The 27707-nt window shown below is 38.8% G+C and overlaps 2 protein-coding genes across 14 annotated transcripts in view; both read right to left on the bottom strand.

Moving 5' to 3' along the window:
- Positions 1-27707, bottom strand: part of Sytl5 (synaptotagmin-like 5) — a 251243-nt gene that overhangs the window by 151292 nt on the left and 72244 nt on the right. The gene's annotated exons all lie outside the window — the stretch shown is intronic.
- H2ap (H2A.P histone) lies at positions 73-626 on the bottom strand. Its single transcript, NM_026096.1, has one exon. It carries the CDS (start codon positions 540-542, stop codon positions 189-191), a length of 354 nt encoding a protein of 117 aa, NP_080372.1. The 5' UTR covers positions 543-626; the 3' UTR covers positions 73-188.

Here is a 27707-nt window from a genome sequence, read left to right as displayed (position 1 = left end):
CTTTCTTTAGTATCTTGTGGATAACCTCCAACCCAGGAGAAACAAATGAAAAAAGTCAGAACAATTAGCTTTCATTTAAACATTTTATTAGTAGTCATGGACACCAGGGGAGCCTCCTCTGCTATTAGCCTTCATGGTTCTAGCTGAGTCTGTGAGGCTTTCCACCCTTGGGTTGTGTACCCCATTCTTTAGCCATTCCTTCTGGGTCCAGGCATCTCGTCAAACAGAGAGAAAGGCGCATTCTTGAAGCCTCGAGAGGGTTCGCGGTCGTTGTCTCTCTGTCTCTCTCTATCTTGTGAGATATTTTGCTGGTTGTTGATGTTGGCTTCGGAGCCCACCACCTCCAGGATGTAGTCGGTGAGGTAATCAAGCATGGCAAGAAGGAAATCTGAAGTTGTGGACCCTATGCAGGGGGTATATTGCTCCTCCTGCAGTATACGGTACACATAATTCACAGGAACCTGTACCTCAGGCCTAGAAGAAGGATCTTCTATCTGGTTGTTGTCGCTGCAAGGCTTTTCTTGGCTCTTCTTCTCCGACATGATGGTTTGATGGATTGGGCTCCGGTAAGCTCTGCCTGGTTCACCAGCAGGACTGGCTCTCTGAAGACACTGTTCAGTCAGGCCCATTGCACCCCCAGCTTCTGCACCTCATTGGTCAGGAGCTACCTTTATGACATCTTAGGCTTTGAGATGTCATTGGTGCCTGGTGGGTTATGGGTTCTGACTAGGCCTCAGAGCCTAGAAATATCTATCACAGCAATGTGGCCACCCTACCTCGATTTTGAGGAAACTGTAGCTCTCCTCAGTTTACACTTGAATTAACATTGTAGAAATAATGTTTTACTGGAAACTGTATGTCGTCACAACCATTCTTTCAGTAATTATGGGGCAGTAATAAGCATGTCAAATACATTTCCAGGTAGAGGTTTGACTGTCCTCTTCAAGCAGTGTTGAGACCCATTTTGATTCAATTTACTTATTTAAATCGGCTTGGTTAACAATCCTGTACACCTTTGAACATGTATTCATTCAGTATCTACATGAGTTGTATCTGATCTTCAAAATATCTATTTTTTTGAAGAGGAAATGCTCAGTGTGCTTCTGGTACATAGATGTTGGTATCTGTACTTTGTGTGCCATTTGAGTCAGGATGTAGCTTTCTTGGATTAGTTGGGTTAAAGCCAAGCCCTAGTATAGATATTTAATTTCAATTTTTCTTTCTATTAATATCTTGTTTCTGCTTTTTGGTTGTATTTTAGTTCACTTGTACCCAATAACTTTCCTATTCCAAGAGAAAGAAAGTATAATGAATCTTCAATCTAGTTAAATGTTAAAACCCAACTATGTAAAACTTTATTGGATATCAGGGCAGAATAATAACCTCATGAGATGTGAGACCATTTACCCTGGCTCTATTGATTCCATGGTCTTATCTATAGCCAGATCTCTTCCCTCTAGACTCGCCAATAGTTTCTTTGAATCATGTATCCTTTGAGTGATGGTAACACAAGGTTATGAGTGAGTAATCTTATACACTGTTGTTCTTCACAAAGTTTAAGAATCCCACAGACTTTTGTCATTTCATCTTCTGTCACCTTTGATCTAATCTGACATTATTTCTGCTGATATAGCATTTCCCAAAGCTTATAGATCTATATAACTCATTTCATCAAACATTTGATTTTTTTCATGGGTCCTTAATTGTAAAGGATAGTCATGCTTCATCCACAGACCCAGAGAGGCTTAAGTAACAAGGAGAGCTCTAGGGGTAAAGCCTGGATCTCCCTGGGAAGGGGTGATAGAATAGATTATGTGGGTATACTGGAGGTGGGTAGTGAAGGAACAGGAGAGACCAGTTTGGGGAGGAAGCAATGGAGGGAGAGAGTACAGGGAGAGACTACTGGAACTTGGGGGTAGGCTTGAGGGTCAATGTGGAAACCTAGAGCAGCGGAAACTTCTTGAAACTTATATGAGAATGACCCTAGTGAGGACTTCTAGTAATGATGGATATGGAGCCTGAACCAGCCATCTCCCATAACAAACGAGGTAAGGCATCCAGGGCTGGGATTGGAACACCAACACAGTCACAAAACCTTTAACACACAATCTGTCCTGCCTGAAAGATGTACTGGGGCAATAATGGCTTAAGAGTGGCCAACCAATGACTGGTCTACTTTGAGGCCCGTTCCACAAGAGGAAGTTCACACCAGACACTGCTTGGATAGCCAGGAACCAAAAGCTGTTTGACTCAGAGATGAAGGGTAGAGCCAAACAAAACTGCCCAAAAAAAGATCAATGAAAAAATCCATAATGATATTGTTATATTTGTAGATTGATGCCTTGTCCACTCATCATCAGAGAGGCTTCCTCCAGCATCTGATGAGAGCAAGTGTAGAGTACTACAGCCAAACATCAGGCTTTACTCCAGAAAGGCTCCAAAGAAGAGGGAGAGAAAGGATTGTTGGAGCCAGAGGGGTTGAGGATACCAGGAGAACAAGGTCCACAGAACCAAGTAAGCAGAGATCATAGAGGCTCACAGAGACCAAAACAGCAGTAACGGGGCCTGCATGAGTCTGTGCTGGGTCCTCACATATATACTGTGGTTGTTTTTGTGGGACTCATAACAATGGGGTTTGGGGTATTTCCTACTCTTTTACCTGCTCTAGAGAACCTTTCCCCATACTGGGTTGCCTCATCCAGCCTTTATATGAAAGTTTGGGCCTAGTCTTATTGCATCTTTTTATGCCATGTTTAGTTGATATCCCTTGAAGGGCTGCTCGTTTTGAAAGGAGAATAGAGGAGCAGTGGATGTGATAGAGGGGAGCTGGGTAGGGGTTCAAGAGGAGTGGAGGGAATGGAGGTTGCAGTGGGGATGTATTCTATGAGAGAAAAATAAAGAAAGGGAGGGAGGGAGGGACGTGGAGAGAGAGAGAGACAGAGAGAGAGAGAAAGAGAGAGAGAGAGAGAGCATCTAAGTCTTATTTGCACTGAGAAGCACACATCATATCTTCAAAATAGCCATTATGTAACTGAACATTTCCATGTTTTTATTTCCTCAAGGGCATTAGCACAAATATGTTTAACCATATTCTTGACTCAATCTATAAAGGACCATTTCTGAGAGCAAATCTTTTTGTTTGTTTGTTTCTCATAGCATTCACACAATTCAAAATTAACTACATGCCTTCCATTCTTTATTAACAACAAAAAAGTTGCCATTAAGTTCACCACATCTAGAGATGAACTCATTAGAAGCAACACTGATCAATGAGGACTTAAGAGTCCTAATGTCTTTCCCAGGCTCCTAGCAAGTATGACTTCACAATAACAGGCCAGTTGCCAGCTTCAGCTTCAGCAGTAAGAGAAAAATAGAGTGGAAAAGGGAAGTACTGGGGATGTGGGAGGGAGTAGACAGAGGGGAGGAGAAAATGAGGGATGCTATGGATCTGTTATGGATTTGAGAGGTACCAGAGAGCAAATATCTTACTGTTTATCATTTGCAACGTGAGGAGGATGAGACTTTCATATAACCAGACCCTGGCTCTTTTCTCCTTAACAGCTCTCCCTTAAATTATTTCTATCATTTTACTCTAAGCAGTAGTGTGGGGGAGGAGACTGTGATTTCAACAGTTTATTTGGAAATCTGTTCAACTAAATAAATAGTCACATTGATCAGTCACAAGCTGTGTTTTTTTTTTTTCTTTTCAAACATGTAAGAGGCAATTCAGCTAAAAATGTTCCTTTACTAGTATAGACAAGACACTGACAGGACAACAACTGTTGGAGTATACAAAGAAGAAAGCTAGAGATGAGAGATATTCTGAAAGAGGCAGTTTAGAACACCCATACACTAAGACATCAAGTGACCCTTGACTATCTCTCCTCAGTTAAAAGTAAACCAAACGAGCAACTTGGGGCCCTAAATCTCCACAAATCTAAAGGATAAAAATAACGACAGCAAATACAGTATCTGTGCTTCCCTAGTCCAAAGCTAACAAATGGTATGAGATAACTCATTACTCAAACACCCATTGCGAGGATGGAAAGCACACAGAACACATTTGAAACTGAGTCTCCAGACAAAACAGTAATAAATGTGGCTAATTCTTCCTTCCTGAGTTCTTCAGAAGATGTAGAACACAGTTTTCACTCCCCAAACTAATGAGATCCTTGGCAGAATGCAGGTTACATTCAATCTCAAAGTGACTGACTATTTAATATGTCAGTAATACATGGTCCCAGTCTGTACTACTGTGTGCCCAGTTGGCAATACTCTGTGCCCAGTTAGTGGTACAGTGTACCCAAGTGGTGGTACAGTGTGCCCAGTTGGTGATATTGTGTGCCTAGTCAGTGGTTCTGTGTGTCCAGTTGATGATTGTGTCCAGTTGACAATGAAAAGGTATATACATCTACTTCTACTTTATTAAAAACTACTTTATTCCTTTCCCTAGTCTTTGCTTCACTCTTTGGAAAAGTGCTCTGGAGGAGGGAACTCCTAACCTTTGATTTCCTCATCCAAAAGGACCTCAGTGATTCTCCAATAACATATTTGGTGCTGTGACTTAGATGTACAAGGGTGACTTAGATATAATATAATACCCTCCTTACCTACTCTATAGCTTGAGGTGCTACAGAGTGCCACTCCTCCCCTAGTATCCTCCTGGAGCCATTTTCTTCTTCTCTATCCAATCTGTTTCCCGTATATGTCTCCTCTACTTCCTCAACTTACTTCCTTGTGTGGGTGTGGGCTGTTCTTTCTAGGTGGCACTTTTCTCACCTCTTTCCTTTTCCTGGATTCTATTGCCTAGGATCCTCTCCAGTTCCCCCTTTCCCTTCCCTGGAGCTCGTGCCACTAGCATACCACTGTCTCCCTGCCCTGAGTTTAAGATCCCTTTCCTTCGCCTCAAACACCTCGTGTTCATTCTTGTTCCTCTGTCTGTCTTCTATGACATTAATCATTTGGGGCCTCTCTGGTGACATCTGCCTCCTCTCCTATCTTGCTTCTCTAGTCTCAGCTGCCTCAGAACAGTCTTTAACTACTTGTCCCAATCCTGGCTTCAAGAAGCCATCATATTCGATGCCAGTGGCTTGCAGTCCCCCTCCTGGGTGCCTCTTCTGTAGCCACTGCTCTCTTCCATAGGCCCAGAATAGCCCAGAGGGTAGCCTTGTTCATAAAAACTAGCTTCTGAGTGACACTATTGAGATCTCTGTCCATGGATACTCCACCTCAGTCCTGCTTGTTACCCTGACTTCTTCCCAACTTGCTTTCTCGCTCTTTGGTCAAAGCAGTCCTAGAATCACGGGCATCCCCTCATCTCACTTTCTCTGGCTGTGACCTCTCTACTGGTACTTTTGTCAACCAGATAAAAGCTAGAGTCATCTGGGAAGATGGAGCATCAAGTTGAGGAACTGACTTCATTAAATTGGCCTGTAGGCAAATCTGTAGGGCATTTTCTTGATTGGTGATTGATGAGGCCAGGCCACTGTGAAAATACAAGCCCTGAGATATTGGTCCTGGCATATATGAGAAAGGTATAAAATCCATTGCCAACATCATCCTAAATGGAAAAAAAGGCTGAAGCAAGCTCATTGAAGACAGGAATTAGACAGGAATATCCACTAGGCACATTCCCATTGTACTAGGTAGACCACTAAGGCAAGAGGAGGAAATTAAGGGGCACATAAATGGGGAAGGAAGTAATCAAATTAACCTTATCTGTAGATGACATGATGCTTCTCTATATTAGCAATCCCAAAATTTCTACCCGAAAACTTCTAGAAATGATAAATTCAGAAGCATGACATAATACAGAATCAACTTGCACAGTCATAGCTTTTTGATATTCCATTAACATACAGAGAAAAAAGTATAGACATCCTTCCAGTTACAATAGCTTCAAATAAAATAAAATAACTTGGAATAAACCTAGACAAGAAAATGAAGGATATATACAATTAAAACAATAAACCTCTTAGGAAACAGAGAGACATGTACTAGAAAATAGGAATACAGCCCATACTCATGTATTAGTGAAATAATATTGTGAAAATGATCACCTTACTTCAAAAGCTATTTACAGGATCAATGCAATCCTTTTCAATATCTTCAGTAAATGATTCTTGGAAAACTGGATGTCAAAATGCAGAAGACTTAAATTACAGTCATATCTAACATTTTGCACAAAGACTAAGTCCAAATGGATAAAAGACCTATATGTGAAACTTCAAACTCTGAAACTGCTAGGAAAAACAACAACAACAACTAAAGTGCCCTACATGATATAGATAAAAGAATGGAGTTTCTGAATAGGACTTCATTTGCCCCAGAATTAAGGCCAATGATTAATGAGTGCAACTTCATAAAACTAATATGCTTCTGCACAGCTAAGGAAATAATGAGTTGAATGAAGAAGAGGAAGCCCACAGAACCTTTGTTAGCTATATATCTGACAGAGGATTAATATCCAGATTATAGAAAGAACTCATAAACCAAATACTTCAACAACTACTACTACTACTACAACAACAAACAAATGAGTCATTCAAAAATGGATCCAGGACCTGAATAGAGAATTCTCCAAAGAAGAAACAAATGGCTAAGAAATATCTCAAAATATATTCATCATCCCTAGCAATTAGGGAAGCACAAATCAAAACAACTTTGAGAGTCCATCTTACCGCAGTCAGGATGGTGAAGGCTGACAAACAACTGACAACAAATGCTGGAGGGTTGTGGGGAGAAGTAGCCTCAGTTACTGTTAGTGTGCTTGCAAACTGGTGCCGCCACTATGGACATTGATGTGAGGATTCTCAAAATGCTGAAAGGAAATCCCAGCTCTAGCACTCCTTGCTATGTGTCTCTGTCACAGATACCTGCTCAGCCATATCCATTGCTGCACGATTCACAGGAGCTAGGCAACGGAAACAACCTAAATGACCTTTAACAGATGAATGGATAATGAAAATGTTGGCTATTATACTATGGAAAACCAGTCAGTTGTAAAGGAAAATTAAATCATGAACTTTTCAGTTAAGTGGATAAAACTAGGAAAAAATCATATTGAGTGAAGTAGCCCAGACCCAGAAGATAAACATCTTATGTCCTCTTCCATCTGAAGCTACCAGCTCCAAGTTTCTAGATGTGAGTACATAGCCTGGAGTTAACTGCAGAAGCTAGTAAAAGAGAACCGCTGCCAGGATGGAGGGCAGAAGAGCAAAAGAGAGGGGACTAGCAGGGTACATATGATCTGATCAGGGCATGGAAAAAAGGAGGTGGCTTTTATTAAGGAGAGGAAGAAAGATAAATATAGAAGAAAGGAGGAGGATATCAAATAACAGGATATTTGAAAACCTCAAAAAGAAGTATATTAATGACTATTTAAATGAAAAAACTATAATACGTGAGACTGTGCATAAATATGCATATACAGTTTAAATGAAAAGGCAAAGAGCACCTAACAAAAACTCAACACCAGACATGAGAAGCCCCTTTTAGCATTGTTGGCTACTGTTCTCCAAGAGACTCTTCAAGCCTACATCTATGACTATTGGCCTTGGTTGGTCCCCAGAAATGAAAAGTAAGTTCTTGTTTCTGAAGATACCATTCACTTCAGGCAGGGAAATCAAAGGCCCCTGCTCTGGAACTGACCTTAATGACTCCTCCCTGTGAACTAGCTTTCATCTTACTGGGAACACACCTAAAGGGGAAAAGTTATCAACAGTCCTACCCAGCTATGATGCTTATGAACCACCACCACAACAACAAGCATGGCAAAATAATCCTAGAGATCCAGGAGTGTCATGCATACCTTGGTGGTAACCAACAACTCTCCAATTGTACTTAGGACTCACTCCAAAAGAGCCAAGTGCCCGGAGCTAATGAAATCATGGATCTTGGAAGAGAACATACAACCACCAATTTACTAAACCAACATCATCTTTAACTAGACTCTACATACATGTTCTTAAACCCACAGACAATTGTAATCATCACCTTGCACCAAGGAAACATCTCTTTGCAACAGATGGAGGCCATTACAGAAAACTATATTCAATTGAAGTGACAGGTTGGGGATTACAGCGTCAATGGATACATCTATAAATTAACTCTTCAAACTCAGAGAACATTGTGGAAGCGATGCCAGAGAGACTGTAGGATCCAGAGGACTCAGAGAGTTTGCTGTGAGATTGATTCTCCTAGCAATGTCAGAAGTTACATCAATGAAGTCTGACCAATACGACTGCCTAAACATAAACTGAACAAGAATAATAATAGACATGCCAACATGGAGGAGAAGATTATTACTAGGCCTCGGACCTACACAAAGAACTACAGGCAATGAAGGAAGGATGAGTGGGAGAAGAATATACCAATTGGTTATCCAATGCCAATATCCAATACCAATATACTCCAACCAAGAGTATATCAATTAGTTGTTGTTATGTGTATATAGTATATTCCTAAATTATATGTGTATTAAAAATTAACAATAATTATTAATATGTAATAATTAATATAACATGGGTATTAAGGGTTACTATACGGGGAGATATTGATTAAATATATTATGCATGTAACAACAAATAATGAAAAGGAGGCCATAAAGTTGAAGAAGGCAAGGAGGTGTGATGGGGTATATGAAAGGGAGTTTGGTAAGAAAAAGAGAGAGAGGGAAATGATGTGATCATGATATAATCTTAAAAATAAAAGGCAAAAGGGGAGCTAAGGAAGCTAAGTGGCAGCAAACCAGCAACCATGGTTTCAGCTTCAGTTCCTGCCTTGGATTTTCTCAATGACATGGATTTTAATATGTGGTCTAAATAAAGTCCTTCTCCCACAAGTAGAGTACTTTAATCATAGCAATAGAAAAACACAAGTACAGTCACTTCCATATGCCTCGCCTCTGTAGATTGTGAACATAAGTGTTCCAGTTAGTTCATGGGGGACCTGAGGCTTACAGAGGCTTCACCTGGCTGAATGTTCTTGATTTTATTTCTTGAATTTGTGCTAGTCACCAAGCTCTTCACTATAAGCCTTGCTATTTGCAGACTTGGAATCCAGGGACCATTGATTTTTCCATATTCACTTGGCAGGTCACATGTTTCCTTAACTACTGTCAGGTAGACATGAAGATTGTAAAGGAGAACAAGATAAAATTTAATCTTAGGTGGCATGAATTAAACAAAATAAAACAGCTTTCTAAGTGGAGGATGGAAGTAACTTTTTTAGTGTGAATGGTCCCTCCAAAACTAGGGATTCTTGTAGCCCATGGGATATGGTATGTTCCTGTATTGCAGAGGTCATGGGATATAATTAGGAGTTAATATTTTAAATTATGCCATCATTGGGTTGGGGCATACTAAGAAACTTAGCCAAATATACTAATAGTAATTCCAAATCCATACTGATGGGGACACCTTGGGGACCATAGACAGTTATTGTCAGGAATTACTTCATTGTGGTGCACACTTTGGCAAGCAGAAAAACAGAAGATAATTTGGGGGATGCTCCAGAGACTTTTTTCCTTATCATTATCCCTATTTGCCTTCTTGTTTTCTTCCCTTTTAAAGAAAACAAGTCTCATTTGTACACTTGGAGGAGAGCAGTGCCCATAGCAACAACAAAAGAATCATCTGTCCCCTGCCTGTTTTTTTTCTTCCCTAGGCTAAAAAGCCAGCCATTAAATACTCAGAAGTTACAGTTAGGGTGCACACCTTATTATTTGAAAGATTCTGAACCCCAGACCATTTTTCTGGGCAATTGAAAAAGTTGTCTGAAGTGCCTTCTGAGAGAATCCAAATTGAAAGTATCTAATCTTGAGGCCAATTTGTTGATTTAAAGTTATTGGTTAAAGAAAATCTCCAAGGCTTGTGTGTGTTTATAATTGATATTCAAAGCACAAGGTCCATGATTTCTAGGTTTAAGTTTCCTGGACTTTCATTCAGACACAAACAGGTGGCATTGGCTGAAGAAAACATGACTCAGGTCCATTGGTTTCTTGGACTGACTCCAACAGTGGGCTGCCCATTCTTGATGCACTGTGAACTACTGCCAATAGCAGCTCTATTTGAAAAACTTCATATCTTTGGAAGGAAGAAAATATCATGCCTGTGTTTCCATGTGACAAAGTGAGAAAATTTGAGGGAAAATAAAGATCTGGTATAGAAAGGCATCAAAGACTTCACGGTTGACTTTAAAAGAGTAAGCTACATGCCTAATTCAAAGCAGCATCTGTTCAGCAGACAATTACAGTAAAGAGAGGGCGACGTACTTAGCTGCTTTGACATACTGTTCTTTTCTCCATACCGAATTCATTCATTATTTTGCTAATTCAGTGATTAGCGAATCTGTAGGTCATGATCCTTTGAGACTCAAATGACCCTTTCATCGGGGTCACCTAAGACCATTAGAAAACATTCATATTCACACTATGGTTCACAAGACTAGCAAAATTACAGTTATGAAGTAGCACTGAGCACAATTATATGGTTGGGGGTGGTCACAACAACATGATAAACTGCATTAAAGGCTCTAAGCATTAGGAAAGCTGAGAACCACTGCACTCATTAAATATTGATGCCCTTAGTTGGAAGTATTATAATATCCAATCTCACATTATTCTACAGCTTAATAGTGACAAGCCCAGTACGTTACTGGCACAAAGGCAAATATGTAGACAAATACACTAAAATAAAGTACACAGAAATAAACCCACACTGCTATATATTTCTAATTATCAAAGGCGCAGACACAGACACCAGAGGAAAAAAAAACAAATCAATAAATAGCATTGGTAAAACTGTTCATCCACCTATAGAGGGATAAAATTGGATCCCCAGCTATCACTATGCACAAACATAGATTAAGAATGGATCAAATGCTTAAGCTTAAAGACTAAAAGTGTTACAGTAAAATACTTCAAGATAAAAATGTAGGCAACAACTTTCTGAAAAGGACTCTCGTTGTACAGAAAATAAACTCAACAATTGACAAGTGGAATTATATGAAATTTAAAAAGCTCTGCACAGCAAAAAAAAAAAAACTATCAGCAAAACGACAAGATATGCAATAGAATGAGAAGGGATATTTGCGAGTTATTTTTTTAGCAAGGGGTTTAAAATCTAGACTACATAGAAAATGCCAACATCCCCAAAGCCCCTGATCCATACATGAAAGTGCTATACAGAAAATTCTTGAAAGAAGAAACACAAGAGGACCAAAATATGTTTTTAAAAAGTTCAGCATCATTAGGCATCAAAGATGCCCAGATTCAAAGTACTTGAGCATTCCAATTTACCCCAGTCAGAACATATAACAATCTTGGGAAGACTGTGAGGAATGAAGAAGTCTTGTTCATTGCTGGTGGGAGTGTAAACTAGTGCAAATACTGGTCAGGGTGGAGGCACCTCAAAAAAAAAAAAACCCTAAAAACAGAACTGCCATCTGATCTCGCTGCACCATAGGACCAGAGATCTGCACATCTATATTCATTGTTCTCTAATCATAATAGTTATGAAATAAGCTCATCTGTGCTCCTTATTTATTTATTTATTTATTTATTTATTTATCTATCTATGTATATACTCGTGCAAGGATACAGGACAAACCAGTATCATGTAGTTAAAGTAAGAAACGACTTTATTGTAAAAGAAAACTTTTAACATATAAAACAAGCCCTTCAGTTATAATAGTACAGTTACATTTTTTATATGAAAAGACAAATGGTCTGAGAACCTTTCTGTTCAGGTATTTATACCTTTACATGAAAACACCAAAGAAACATGAAGATTGGCTATGTTTGTGTGTCCCAAGATCCCCTAATATACATATATTACAAAATAATGCCATCAGCCTACTAAGGGAATTCATTAAATAGCCAAAATCTGAACAAAAGATGATTTTAAGGGGGGACAGGAATAGTTCCCCTAAAAAGTAAGAAGTCATCAGAGAAGAACATTGCTTTTATAAGAATGTAAGGATATGCACGGGGCAAATATTAGGATATTAGTTGGGAAACTGTGAGAGGACACAGTCTCCAAGAGGAAGCTTAAAACTTTTAAATGCCAGTATTTAAGCAAGAAATCCTCAAACTGCTTGTCCTTATTTGGTGATATATGAATTAAACAAACAATATAGCAGCACCTTAAACTGACTATAAAATTAAAGGGTAAAGTAATAACATCCTACAATTAGGTTTGCTTCCCTGGCCCAAAGCTTAAAAAAGAACAACAACAACAAAACAAAGCAAAAAAAAAAAAAAAACCCTATGGTAAATTCATGGTAATTAATTTGGTTAACTATACTCCATCTGAAGCAGCCATCTTTTGTTTGGGGCCACATAGAACATTCTTTAACTGAATGACAAGTTAAATCAACATTGATAGAAGGGTATTCCATTAACAATAGGAGGCAGTTAGACCAACAGCATTAGGAGGTGGTTAAACCACTAGTAACAGACTCCAATTAGATCAGCAGTTAACAGAGAGTGGTTAGACTAACAGAAATAGAAGGCAGTTAAAATAACCATAAAAAAGGGGTGTGGCTAACAGAATCAGAAAAGCAGTGGCAGAAGGTGGTTAGAGCAACAGAAATAGGTGATGGTTAGAGCGACATCAACTGACAGCAGTTAGAATAACAGTATTCAAGTAGATGAACAGCCACAGATGGTGCTTAAAGCAACAGTAATAGAACATAGTCAGTTTGGTTGCGCTGAAAAGGTGAAGTGCACTTTTCACACCAAAGGCTCACATGCTACTGGTTAAAATGTAGTTCTCTAACTTCCATCATTTCTTTTGCTTTGGCTTGCCTTTATTTTTTTTCTCCTTCCTTCTTTCCTTCCTTCCATGGTGCTAGAGTTCGAACCCAGGCACTCACACATGCTAAGCCAATGCTAAAACACTGAACTATACTTCCCAATCTTTTTACTCTCTTCATTGCAAGACAGACTTACTGTGGTACCCAAACAGATCACAAAGTCACTCTGTTGCCCAAGTAGGCCTTAAACTTGTTATCCTTCTGCAATGGCCTCCAGAATACCCAGGATTATAGGTGAAGGGGCTCTAACAGGTCAGGCATGAAAACACAGGCCTGAACATGGCAAACACAGGCCCAAGAATTCTTGGCAAACACTGCAGACAGGTTTTGCTCATTTATCCCTTTTTCCAATTCCTTGCTAAAAACTGTTACACTCCTAAAGCCATCCCCCAAGGTGTATTCCCTTATTTGTCCACTGACCTACTACTATGAGAAAACATCAAGGTCCAATGATTGAAATTCATTATTTGCCTAACATGTCCAATCAGGATTTACCAACTCACCCTAGCACAAACTGTCCACTTTCCTCTTAATAACCCATTCCTGAAGCACCCTCTCTTGCTTTTCTTGCTGCTAATTCCACACCCCTGCTTGCTCTTCCAGGGTAATAAATATTGTGCTGAGAATTTGGTGACTGAGTATGTCCTTTCCTGATATGGGGGTTTAGGGGGTAACCTCTCTTTCTATGCAAGCAGACCTAGCTCAGGATAAACTTTTCCAGGCCAACCTCCATAAATGCATTAATAAAAACTAGAGATACCTGGTTCTTTACCATCTCTGCATGCCCATTTTATCCTTCAAGCATATTGTGTTACTGTGTAAAAGGCTCTTATTCTTTCCTCTGATGTCCTTAGGAATGTGCTGTTGTGGAGTTGCCCCTAACCTTAGAGTAGTTCCCCCAATGACTAAAGGTGATTTTCCATTTCTCAGTTGACACAATCCCAGCTCATTAGTTTCCAGTGGTATGTATGATTCTAACTTCCTTCTAAGCTTTCTCCAGCTACGTTTCCAATGGTCACATTTCTGTCTGTTTACAGATCATTAGGTATTTCCTAAGATAGCATAGGCTTTCTATACTTGTGGTCATATATTAGTCCAGTGCAAAGGTACAGCCACAATTTTATATACTCACTAGAGTAGCAACCCACTTCCAGGTACTAGAAGCTATATGTTTGATTCCCATGGCTGCTATAATGAGCTCCCCCAACAGCAATAACTTCAAATACACATTTAGACCACAACATATCAGTAAGTCAGAAGACCAAAGTCAATGACACTAGACTGAAAGCAAGGTGTTCCAGTGGCATCCTCATTGTATAAGCTCTAGAGAACAACCTGTCCTATACCTTCACTAACTCATGGTATCATGGTATTATGGTCCCTTTCTTCATTTTCATGTTCTTCATAGCCAACAGCACAGTCTTTTCTTCTGTGCCAAATCTATCTCTGTGCCAAATCTATCTTCCACCTCTTGGACAGGTGTAAATCCATGTAGGTTCTATGAGACTCTAAAGAGAAATCGACTATGTCAAGAACCGGAAACATGTCTGGGAATTTACTGTAGCCATGTGAACTAACTTTTATAGGGACAATGAGGTAGATTCTAGATTATCTTTGAAAGTCATTACTTAATTTAACACATGAGATGGTCCCGAGAACTTATGTGAGGAAGGAAGTGGTAACGGGAAACAAAGAATGCAAAAAAGCAAAGAAAGCATTTATAAGGGAGCTGAAACCACTGAAGAACTGTATGGAGTCTTCTTTAAGAAACACACTCCAAGGGAAGATAATTATCCATCACTTTGAACTGTCATATTCTTGGACAGAATGGGTTCTGATGGTCTAATAAAGGCCTGTATACAAAGACATACAGGTTCTGACATTTTAAAGTAAGGAAAATATGTACTTTAATTGTGTAGGCTGTGGGAAGCATGCACAGGACACCATACCCTCCTTAGAAATGCTTTCTCCTCACATTTCACCCATTAGTTCATTATTTATTAAACAAATACATATTTTCAGCTTCTTGGCATCTAAGACAGAGTCAATTAATATATATATATATATATATATATATATATATATATATATATATTAATAGGCATTATTATATCCTTACAGGGATTAAAAGGGGCCTGTGCTAGTGAATGAATGGCAGTGAATGTTTAGAGAAGTGACCAGTTATCTTATTCTCTTTAGCTACTCTACCCATGTCTTCATGTGGTTTTGTAGCATATCCAGTACATATGTCCTCACCTCTTAAATCTGGGGCTGTCTTTTTACTTATCTGGTTAAATAAAATAGAAAACAGAGGACGGTCCTAGTCTTTATTTGAGGTTTTGTGGTTTTTCACTCTTCAATTTCCTATTTCTATCATGTCAAGAAGCATCAGCCAGTTTGCTAGAAAATGAAAGCTGCACTAATCAAGAGCTCTACCAACAAAGAAATCATTAAGATGGATATCCTTTCCTTTTGTGATTGAATTACACATATACTTGCATATATGTGAATACATACATATATATGAGAGGGGACTTACTGAGAAAACTGGCTTCTGTAACTATAGAGACTGAGAAGTCCTATAACATATCATCTACAAGCTGGAAGAGAGACCCTGAGACCCTGGGAATCTGTCTTATCTTACTCTAAAAGCCTCCAAGCCAGGAAAACTAATATTGTATTTCAATCTGAAGCAAAAGACCCGGGAGCTTGCATGCATGAGCAGTTTCCAGCACAAAATCCAAAGTCCCAAGGCTAGGAACTCCTTTTATGATGTCTGAGGGGGTGAGGACAGTGCCTCAGTTCCACACATAAGTGAGAAAATCTGAAAATTAATGTTATCTTTATTCTATCTGGCCCCTAGTTGATTGAGTAGTGTCTACACATATTCAGACTGTATCTTCATAACCTGTTCCACTTGTTCACACTCGAGCCTCTTCTCCAAATACTCTCACAGATGTATACAAAAACAATGCTTTACTGGATCTTCAGGTAACCATTTAAAAAGTCAACAATTAATGTTATCTCCAGACCCGGGACAAAGATGAGCCAAGTCAACCTAATTGTTTTTTTGTTTTTTGTTTTTGTTTTTTCCTAAGGTGTTAGGTGAACAAACCCAGGCACAATCAATGAAATCAATCCAAATGGTCAGTGGTATCCAATGATCACAATTGAAACCAAAGATCCTGTCAAAGTGAGTGTACATCACGAAGCACAGAAAACTATATACATAAATGCTTAAAGACTTTGACTTTATAAAGGCTTTACTGACATATGCCACACATATCATAGACTCCAACCACTACCTTTTTATTCCTTGGCAGTTTTATACATATACAGAAAACAAATACCCCACAGCTCTAACTAAGCCTGTCTCAGCAGGCTTACCTGGTGTAAACACTCCCTAGAGATAAAATAATATATAATATGCTATCTTTTTAAAACAAGTAATCTAAATTATCTTATCATTAACCTCATTGGTTCTTTCCTCTGCCATTCAAATTGGTTGTTTCTTTGCATCTCTCATCATTTTGGTTGGAAACTGGAAACCTCAGACAGTTTAGCAACTAGGGATATTGATTCTTTTCCTAAGTACTTGTTATTGTTTCCCCATTTCTTTGCTTCCTGTATTATGTTACTGATTTCCTTCCATGTATACTTGGGTTTAACCAGGCTCTCCGAGGAAATAGCAGTTTTCACAGGGTTCTTTTTGTCTCTTCCAGTGATCAAAACTCCACACCAAAACCCACCAATTAGTAGCTGAATGCTTTCTTTTTCTAGATTGGGGATTAAGCCTGGTGCATGCAAAGCAAGTGCTCTACCTCTGAGTTCTATGTCTACCTTCCTACTGGGTTTAACAATTTCCTGGGGGAAAGAAAGAGACTTATATGCTATCTATGCAGGCTTGCCCAAATTGTTATTTCGCTAGGTCAGTGTTAATGATTTGCTGTGTCTCAGGAGCATTTCCCCTATCTACCTCTGATCCAGCTTTCCTCTAATCAATGAGCCAATGAAGATTTATACTGTGTTTCCAACGAATCTATTAATCTTCCTCCAATTTACTTTTACTGTAACTTCCACTGGTTTTTGAAAATGCCTTTAGGCTTCAGTTTCTATACTTTTTGGCAGGTGAGCCTTTGGGAAAATATTTAAGTTGTTCTGCTTTATGGTGTGTTTCTCTGCCATGACAAATTCTCTAAAACTCATGCTGGATCTGAGGACAAGGGAGCAGCGTTCTCAGAGTAACACCCTGTCATGGGCTCTGAAACATTCTTAAAAGGAGAGGATAACATTGGTTCTTCTTAGCTTGCCACTCTCGGTTCCAGTTAAGAAATCAGCAGCAGCTCCCCATGATGTCACAGCCAGGGTAGAGATTTTATTCCATGAATGGGGGCTGAGAAGGCAAATCAAGTCCCAATCTTTGGGCCACACTTCTCAGATGTTAGCATCTAGCAACAGGATGAAAACAATGTTATCTTGAACTTCACCTAAAAATAGCCCTTGCTTGGGAGTTGGAGAGAAATGGATTACTTTGTTATAAGTCTCTTTTACTAAGCTGGAGGTGGGGTAAGAAAAGGCTGGTGTCTCAATTCAGATACTATATATTCTAATTACTCTCAGGAAGTGTTTATATACTTTTTTGAATAAATATTTCTGCTAGGTATGGCAGCTCACACCTTTCGTGTTCTATACTTAGGAAGATGCTGCAGGAGGATTGCTGCTAAGGCCAGCAGGAAGTAAAGCGTTCTGTGTCTCAGAAAAACAGCAAACATAGTCTCCATTTGGTGTGTCATGTTTTCCATTTGGTGTGTATGTGGGGCTATTTCAAGAGATTTTTAAATGATGGCTTGAAAAACAATTTTATAACATTTCCAAGCAACCTAATGGCAGAGCGCTTCACAATATTAAGTTGAAAGAATTCTAATTTTTTGTTGTTGTTGTTTTTTCGAGATAGGGTTTCTCTGTATAGCCCTGGCTATCCTGGAACTCACTCTGTAGACCAGGCTGGCCTCGAACTCAGAAATCTGCCTGCCTCTGCCTCCCAAGTGCTGGGATTAAAGGTGTGTTCCACCAGGTCCAGCTTCAGCAGCGCTGTGGCAAAAGATAATTAACACATGGTATCTTAATTGTAGAGCCACAAATCCCCAGACTGTCAGTCTTTCATGAAAAACTAGAATATTTATTCCATTGCAAATGAATAAATACCTTAGAGACTTAGCACACTTATAAAGCTCTTCCATGATAAATAACTTGGTAGCCTGGAAAACAATTTCTCATGTAATTTCCAAAAGCGATTCTCATAAAATAAATCATATGGGAAGGATTTGACTTGTAGAGAGTCTGAAATGAAGCTTAATTCCTTACGCAATAAGAAATAGCCAGCAATTTATTACATTCTGGAGAAAATGTACTCCCCCAACTCTCAGCATCGCAAGCAAAGCAGCAAGGCCTAAGATATGCCTTGAATTGAGAGGCGCCATCAGCACCATTTTAGGAAAACTGAACTTTTCTTTTATTTCCCTTTTTTTATTAGGGATTTTCTTCATTTACATTTCCAATGCTATCCCAAAAGTCCCCCATACCAATAATACTGGTCTAAAAAAATTTTTTTAATGTAGTGATAAATTGACTCCTAATAATATTTTGCTATACTCATAGATCAGTTTCTTGTTTGGGTATCATCAGAAAAGCCTTCTCCTGTAATCAGTGGGAACAAATAGAGAGACTCACAGTCAGACATCTTTTAGAGAGTAAGAGACCTTGGAACATTCAGTCCGAAATGGGATGTCTCTCGATCAAATCCCTCCCCTCAGAGCTCAGGGTTCCTCTAAGGAACTCTGAATAAGAGGAGGCATAAAAAGTGTAAAAGCTGGAGAGGGTGGAGGACACCAAGAAAATATGGCTTTCTAAATCAACACAAACAAAGCTCATATGAACCCATGGAGACTAAAATAGCATGCACAGGACTTACACACATCTGCAATGGGTCCTCTGAATATATATTATGGCTTCCAGTTTAGTGTTTTTATGGAAGTCTTGAGTGAATGAGTGGGTGTCTGACTCTTGTGCCTTCTCTAAGGCTCTTTTCTTTCCTGTCTTGCCATGAGCAACTCTGAAGTGATAATTTTTGTTTTATCTTCTTACATTTTATTTTGTTATTAGCTATCAGGAAAACGCTGATTGAAAATATGTTAAGATACATTGAACACCAATCAAAGTGTCCATCATCAGGAATAGAAAGAACAACAAATGCTGGCATGGATATAGGCAAAATAGGACAATTATACATTCTTGGTGAGAGTGTAAATTAGTACAATCACTCTGGAAGTTGGTCTGAGTGTTTATTTAAGAAAAAACTAGAAGTAGATCTAGCCAACAACTAAGCTATACCACTACTGAGATTATATGCAAAGTACTATATCCAATGACAAGTATACCTGCACACTTAAGTTCATTGCTACCCTAGTCACAAAAGAGAGCAAATGGAACTAGCTTAGATGTCCATCAACTAATGAATGAATAATGAAAATGTGGTATATGTACACAATGGAATATTACTCATCAGTAAGGAAAAATTAAGTGATAAAATTTATAGGAAAATAGAACTTGAAAAAATAATATGGAGTGAGGTCACCCAGGCCCAGAAGACAAATGATACTTCCTGTTCTCTCTCACATCACATTTTTGGCTTCAAAGCTTTTGTGAGTTTACAAGGAGTATATGTGGAAGGCAGGAAACTAGAAATTGGCCATTAACATGGGAGATAACTTTCTAGGGAGTGGGGAAAATAGAATAGAGCTGAAATAAAAGCATAAAGGGAAAATCCTGGTTGCAGAAGGGCTCAAGAATGTGGCAAATTAATGTGGATGGGGAAATGAAGGACCAGAGAAGTCCCATCTAAAAGGAAACATTCACAAAGAAGCTACTTAAGCTCTTCCAACTCAGATTAAAAGCAAAATAGGAGCAGACATTAGCACATGTGTGATATGAAAGGCTATTATAATAGTGGGAACTAAAGGCTTAAGTAAGGTTGGGGACAGAGGAGTGGAAGAAATGGGCAATAGAAGATAGGTTGAAAAATAAAGGCGTATGAAGAAACCCTGTAAAAATCCACTATTTTCTAAGATAAGTAAAAGTGAAATTTTAAAAAATGAGTTTGAACAGAATTATTCAACGTTGGTGAACACCACTGCTTCCAGAAGACACAGAAAATTAAATGAAAATGTTGGCATCCACCAGAGGTTACATCTCTGTAAGTTATTGGTCAGAAAGTCTTCAGGTGCACACAAAACATAATAGGCTATTACCATTGTCTTGATCACCCACCATAACTTCAGCTTATTACTGAAGGTAACACACCCTCTGGCTGCAGAACTCAGAAACTAATCATTAACTGACCAGAAAACTCTCCTTGATGGCTAGTTTTCATGAGCTAAAAGGTGTTATGGAAAAAAAAATCATGAGTAGTCTCATCCATTGATGGACCCTGAACACTAAAATACCAACCAGCCAGAAAAGATGTGCCCACTTGTGCAAGATTGGCAAGCAATTTACTGGGGTAAAAAAAAAAAAATCTCTCAATTGGATTCAATGTCTACTTCATTAGATGGTTATCAAGCAGTCAAATTCTATAGCTAAGGAAGTCATAGGTCCTAGAGGAGAATCTATTGATGATGTTTATTTCTAAAGAATCCTGTTATCAAACTGCCTTCTAAATACTAATCTTTATATCCATATGACTGTGCTATTTCCAACCTCAGTCAGAAAATATTTTGATTGCGATAAGTTAATGCTGAGATGTGTAGGACATCTATATCATTCTACCCTATAGGTCAGTGAACATTATGAAGAGAGGGGACAGAAGAGTGTAAAAGATGGAGGATGGGGAAAGACCTATGAAATTATCTCTTATGGATATGGCAGGGCTATTGCATCATACATGAACTCAATAGTGGTTACCTATGTAAGAACTGAACAAGACCAATCCAATAGATTCAGTGGGTTTAAAAAGAACACAGAAACTCTCAATTCTGAATATCTATGCTCCAAATGGAAGAGCAGCGACATTCATTAAAGAAACTTTAGTAAAGCTCAAAGCACACATTGCACCTCACACAATAATTTTGGGAGACTTCAATACACCACTTTCACCAATGGACAGATCGTGGAAACAGAAAATAAACAGGGACACACTGAAACTAACAGAAGTGATGAAACAAATGGACTTAACAGATATCTACAGAACAATTTATCCTAAAACAAAAGGATATACCTTCTTCTCAGCACCTCACGGGACCTTCTCCAAAACTGACCATATTATTGCTCACAAAACAGGCCTCAACAGATACAAAAATATTGAAACTGTTCCATGTATCCTATCAGATCACCATGGACTAAGGCTGATCTTCAATAACAACATAAATAATACAAAGCCAACATTCACGTGGAAACTGAACAACACTCTCCTCAATGATACCTTGGTAAAGGAAGAAATAAAGAAAGAAATTAAAGACTTTTTAGAGTTTAATGAAAATGAAGCCACACCATACCCAAACTTATGGGACACAATAAAACATTCCTAAGAGGAAAACACATAGCTGTGAGTGCCTCAAAAAAGAATCTAGAGAGAGCATACACTAGTAGCTTGACACCACACCTAAAAACTCTAGAAAAAAAGGAAGCAAATTCACTCAAAAGGAGTAGACAAAATAATCAAACTCAGGACTTAAATCAACCAAGTGGAAACAAAAAGAACTATTCAAAGAATCAACCAAACCAGGAGCTGGTTCTTTGAGAAAATCAACAAGATAGATAAACCCTTAGCCAGACTCACTAGAGCACACAGGGACAGCATCCTAATTAACAAAATCAGAAATTAAAAGGGAGACATAACAACAGATCCTGACGAAATCCGAAACACCATCAGATCCTTCTACAAAAGGCTATACTCAACAAAACTGGAAAACCTGGATGAAATGGATACATTTTTAGACATATACCAGGAACGAAAGTTAAACCAGGATCAGATTAATGACCTAAAAAGTCCTATATCCCCTAAAGAAATAGAAGCAGTCATTAATAGTCTCTCAACCAAAAAAAAAAAAAAAAAAAAAAAAAAAGTCCAGGACCAGGTGGGTTTAGTGCAGAGTTCTACTGATAGAACTTCAAAGAAGATCTAATTCCAGTTCTTCTCAAATTATTCAAAAAACAGAAGCAGAAGGTACTCTACCCAATTCATTATATGAAGCCACAATTACTTTGATACCTAAACCACATAAAGTTCCAACAAAGATAGAGAACTTCAGACCAATTTCCCTTATGAATATCAATGCAAAAATACTCAATAAAATTCTCGCTAACCAAATCCAAGAACACATCAAAACAATCATCCATCATGGTCAAGTAGGCTTCTTTACAGGGATGCAGGGATGGTTTAATATACAGAAATCCATCAATGTAATCCACTATATAAACAAACTCAAAGACAAAAAACACATGATCATCTCGTTAGATGCTGAGAAATCATTTGACAAAGTCCAACACCCCTTCATGATAAGAGCCTTGGAAAGATCATGAATTCAAGGCCCATACCTAAACATAATAAAAGCAATATAGAACAAACCAGTAGCCAACATCAAACTAAATGGAGAGAAGCTGTAAGTAATCCCACTTAAATCAGGGACTAGACAAGGCTGCCCACTTTCTTCCTACCTATTCAACATAGTACTTGAAGTACCAGCCAGAGCAATTAGACAACAAAAGGAGATCAAGGGGATACAAATTGGAAAGGACGAAGTCAAAATATCACTATTTGCAGATGATATGATAGTATATATAAGTGACCATAAAAATTCCACCAGAGAACTCCTGAACCCGATAAACAGCTTCGGTGAATTAGCTGGATATAAAATTAACTCAAACAAGTCAATGGCCTTTCTCTACACAAAGAATAAACAGGCTGAGAAAGAAATTAGGGAAACGACACTCTTCTCAATAGTCACAAATAATATAAAATACCTTGGCGTGACTCTAACTAAGGAAGTGAAAGATCTGAATGATAAGAACTTCTAGTCTCTGAAGAAGAAAATTAAAGAAGATCTCAGAAGATGGAAAGATCTCCCATGCTCATGGATTGGCAGGATCAACATTGTAAAAATGGCTATCTTGCCAAAAGAAATCTACATATTCAATGCAATCCCCAACAAAATTCCAACTCAATTCTTCAATGAATTAGAAAGAACAATCTGCAAATTCATCTGGAATAACAAAAAAACCTAGGATAGCAAAAACTCTTCTCAAGGATAAAAGAACCTCTGGTAGAATCACCATGCCTGACCTAAAGCTTTACTACAGAGCAATTGTGATAAAAAAAAAAAAAATGGCATGGTAAGTGTATAGCGACAGAAAAGTAGACCAATGGAATAGAATTGAAGACCTAGAAATGAACCCACACACCTATGGTCACTTGATCTTTGAAAAGGGAGCTAAAACCATCCAGTGGAAAAAAGACATCATTTTCAACAAATGGTGCTGGCACAACGGGTGGTTATCATGTAGAAGAATGTGAATTGATCCATTCCTATCTCCATGTACTAATGTCAAATCTAAGTGGATCAAGGAGCTCCACATAAAACCAGAGACACTGAAACTTATAGAGGAGAACATGGGGAAAAGCCTTGAAGATATGGACACAGGGGAAAAATTCCTAAATAGAACAGCAATGGCTTGTGCTGTAAGATCGAGAATTCACAAATGGGACCTCATGAAACTGCAAAGCTTCTGTAAGGCAAAAGACACCATCAATAAGACAGAAAGGCCACCAACAGATTGAGAAAGGATCTTTACCTATCCTAAATCAGATAGAGGACTAATATCCAATATATATAAAGAACTCAAGAAGGTGGAATCCAGAAAATCAAATAACCCCAGCTCAGAGCTAAACAAAGAATTCTCTCCTGAGGCAAAGCGAATGGCTGAGAAACACTTGAAAAAATGTTCAGCATCCTTAATCATCAGGGAAATGCAAATCAAAACAACCCTGAGATTCCATCTCACACCAGTGAGAATGGCTAAGATCAAAAATTCAGTTGACAGCAGATGCTGGTGAGGATGTGGAGAAAGAGGAACACTCCTCCACTGTTGGTGGGATTGCAAGCTTATACACCCACTCTGGAAATCAGTCTGGTGGTTTCTCAGAGAATTGGACATGGTACTAGTGGAGGATCCTGCAATACCTCTCCTGGGCATATATCCAGAAGATGTTCCAACTGGTAATAAGGACACATGCTCCACTATGTTCAAACCAGCCCTATTTATAATAGCCAGAAGCTGGAAAGAACCCAGATGCCCCTCAACAGAGGAATGGATACAGAAAATATGGTACATTTACACAATGGAGTACTACTCAGCTATTAAAAAGAATGAATTTATGAAATTCCTAGGCAAATGGTTGGACCTGGAGGGCATTATCCTGAGTGAGGTAACCCAATACTCTAATGATATGTACTCACTGATAAGTGGATATTAGCCCAGAAACTTAGAATACCCAAGATATAAGTTACAATTTGCAAAACACATGAAACTCAAGAACAACGAAGACCATCGTGTGGACACTTTGCCCCTTCTTAGAACTGGTAACAAAACACCCATGGAAGGAGTTATAGAGACAAAGTTTGGAGCTGAGACGAAAGGATGGAGCATCCAGAGACTGCTGCACCTGGGGATCCATCCCATAATCAGCCACCAAATGAAGACACTATTGCATATGCCAGCAAGGTTTTGCTGAAAGGACCCTGATATAGCTGTCTCTTGTGAGGCTATGCCAGTGCCTGGCAAACACAGAAGTGGATGCTCACAGTCAGCTATTGGATGGAACACAGGGCCCTCAGTAGAGGAGGTAGAGAATGTGCCGAAGGAGCTGAAGGGATCTGCAACCCTGTAAGTGGAACAACAATATGAACTAACCAGTACCCCCGAGCTCATGTGTCTAGCTGCATATGTAGTAGAAGATGGCTTAGTCAGCCATAATTGGGAAGAGAGGCCCCTTGTTCTTGCAAAGTTTATATGCCCCCTGTATATGGGAACTCCAGGGCCAAGAAGTGGGAGTGGGTGGGTAGAGGAGCAGGTTGGGGGTAGGGTATAGGGAACTTTTGGGATAACATTTGAAATGTAAATGAAGAAAATACCTAATAGAATATTGGAAAAAGAAAAAAAAAGAAAAGAAAAATTTTTAATTGAACCTTTTTTTGTACCTAAACAAAACTCTTAATCATGGATAAGATCCATAGGGAGACTGATGTCTTTACTGATCCTGAAAAAGGACACAGAAAAACAACAACAACAACAACAAAAAAAACCCTAGTCGCTCCTTCAAACTGCCAATGCTGTAAGCTGTGGTGGGGGTTATATGCAGGTACTGAGGAAGTCTAGAGGCTAGCACTGACCTTGACAAGTTAATAGGCACCACAGTCATACCTTGATGGAAGGGCCTCTAGTTCCTCTTCCCAGAAATAAGGAGAATGCCTCACTTTTGTTGGAAGCAGATACTTTACCCAAGGCCTTGAGCATATGGGGGCTTTTGTCTAAAAAGGATTTTCTTGGGAAAATAATTTTCTTGGGATACCAGACACACCCTTATAGAATATTACAGTTTGGTTTTGTATGATATCATTCATCCAAATATCTAAAGCTTAGAGTGATCAAAGACAGAGAAGCTAGACAAATATCACTATAAACCTGAGTAGAACTTAGGAATTTATAAGTCTTTATTATCAAATTTAGCAAATACACCTTATTTGTCAAACAAATGTTTATCAAATATACCATGCTTATCAAACATGTTACCTTTCTAAATTGTCTAGCAGCTTGTTATTAAACAGTTACCAAAGACATAAGTAGTTAGACATATATCATAAATCAGCTTTTTAAAATCTGAACAGATGTTTATAACTAAAAAGCTTATCCCCCTATGAAGTATGCTGTAAATCAGTTTAATCACATATATTGTATGTTGTAAATTATCATCGTACAAAAATCCATACTAACCCACAATATTTGAGATTTGTTGTTGCTTTCTTAATCTTGTTGAGATCTGCCCCACCACCCAACACAATTGTAGCCATTTTGTTATATGCCTGCCAGTTATTTCATATCGTTGTTGTAATATGCCTAGCAGTCATTGATGCAGAGAAAATAACTTGACTCGGGAAGTTTATGCTGACCATATACCCTGTTATTTTCTGTATTTTCTAAGGTTTGTTAAATTTAAGAAATTCCACAAAGCTTTGCCTAGGACCCATCAAATTAAAGGTTAATATGACCTCTTATGTCTAAAATAACTTGAGTCAGAACTGAGCAGTACTTCGTGTACCTTCCTATGAGCTCATTGTGGGTTTTGTGGTGTTTTCCTTTATAATCCTCCCCTGAGAAATGTTTGTTGTCATAGCCTCAGCCCACACTGAACTATATCCCTGATCTGATCAGTATTAAGATGTGCAGTCAATAAACTAATTTTTTTTTGGACTGAGAAAGAAAAAAAAAAGAACACAGAAAGCTAGGAGGGAAATGGGGGGATAAAAGGGAGGAACAAGAAGCAATGGATATGTATTTGATCTAAACACATTAGATACACATATGACATTCTCAAATAATAGAAAAAATACTTAAAGGCATGGAGAGAGGGATAGCTTCTGGAGGCCCCACCCCTAAGTACAGGAGCTGTTGGCAGTTGATAGCTGTTGGGGAATGGAGAGTCATTCTTCTAGGAATTTGGCCATACATACATTTCCCTTGCCCATATAGGCAGTACTAACTGAATTTTTTGAGCTAAACTAGATAAATAAGTGAATGGATATGCTAACAGACCTTGCATAACTGTCCTCCGAGAGGCTCTACCAGCAGCAGACTGAAACAGTTGCAGATACCCACAGCCAAACATTGGACTGAAGTCAGGGACTCTTATAGAAGAGTTGGAGGGAAGGACTGAAGGCCCTGAAGGGAATGAGAACCCCACTGGAGGACCAACAGTGTCAACTAACCTGGACCTCTGGGAGCTCTCAGAAACTGAGCTACCAACCAAAGAACACACATGGGCTGGACCAAGTCCCCCAGCACATATGTAGCAAATGTACAGCTCAGTATCCATGACTCCCCCCCCCCCTGCCCCTCGCATCAACTGGAGTTGTGGCACTCCCTAAAGCTGTAGTCTGACTGTAGTATACATTCCCTAACAGAGCTGCCTTGTCTGGCCTTGGTGGGAAAGGATGTGTTAAATCTGGCAGAGACTTGATGTGCCAGGGTGGGGAGCACCTTCTTAGAGGTGAAGGGGAGAGAAGATGAAAGAGGGTCTCAGTAAAGGGGAGACATTGGGAGGCTAGCTCTTGGGATGAAAATAATTAATAAAACAAGAATATAAATACATGTAAAAAGAAGACATGAAGTTGGAAGAGACAGAATGACATGTTCTGGGGGAAGTTGGGGTGATGGGATGGGAGGTGAATGTGCTCAAGATACATTGTATAACATATATGAACTTTTCAAAGAATACACTTTTTTCCAAATGGACTTTAGTTCTGAACAGAGTTCTCAAAAGAAGAAATACAAAAGTTTAAGAAATATTTTCAAAAGTGTTTGATGTCCTTAATGATTAGGTAATGCAAATTAGAACTGAGATTTCATCTCATTCCTATCATGATGCCTAAGGCTAGGAAAACAAATGAACAAACAAGTTCTCAAAAAAAAATAGAACAAAAATATTGAGGATATGTGGGAAAGAGAGCCTTTATTTGCCATTTGTGGAAGTTAAAACTGGTGCAAATACTAGAGAAACCAGTATGATTCCCCAGAAAGCTAGAAATAGACCTACCATATGATTAAGTTCTACTACTCCTGGG

The sequence above is a fragment of the Mus musculus genome, chromosome X (genome assembly GCF_000001635.26).
Source record: "Mus musculus strain C57BL/6J chromosome X, GRCm38.p6 C57BL/6J".
Classification (NCBI taxonomy): Eukaryota; Metazoa; Chordata; class Mammalia; order Rodentia; family Muridae; genus Mus; species Mus musculus.
Note: the sequence above shows the minus strand (reverse complement) of the source record. Positions and strands in the feature narration are given on the sequence as shown.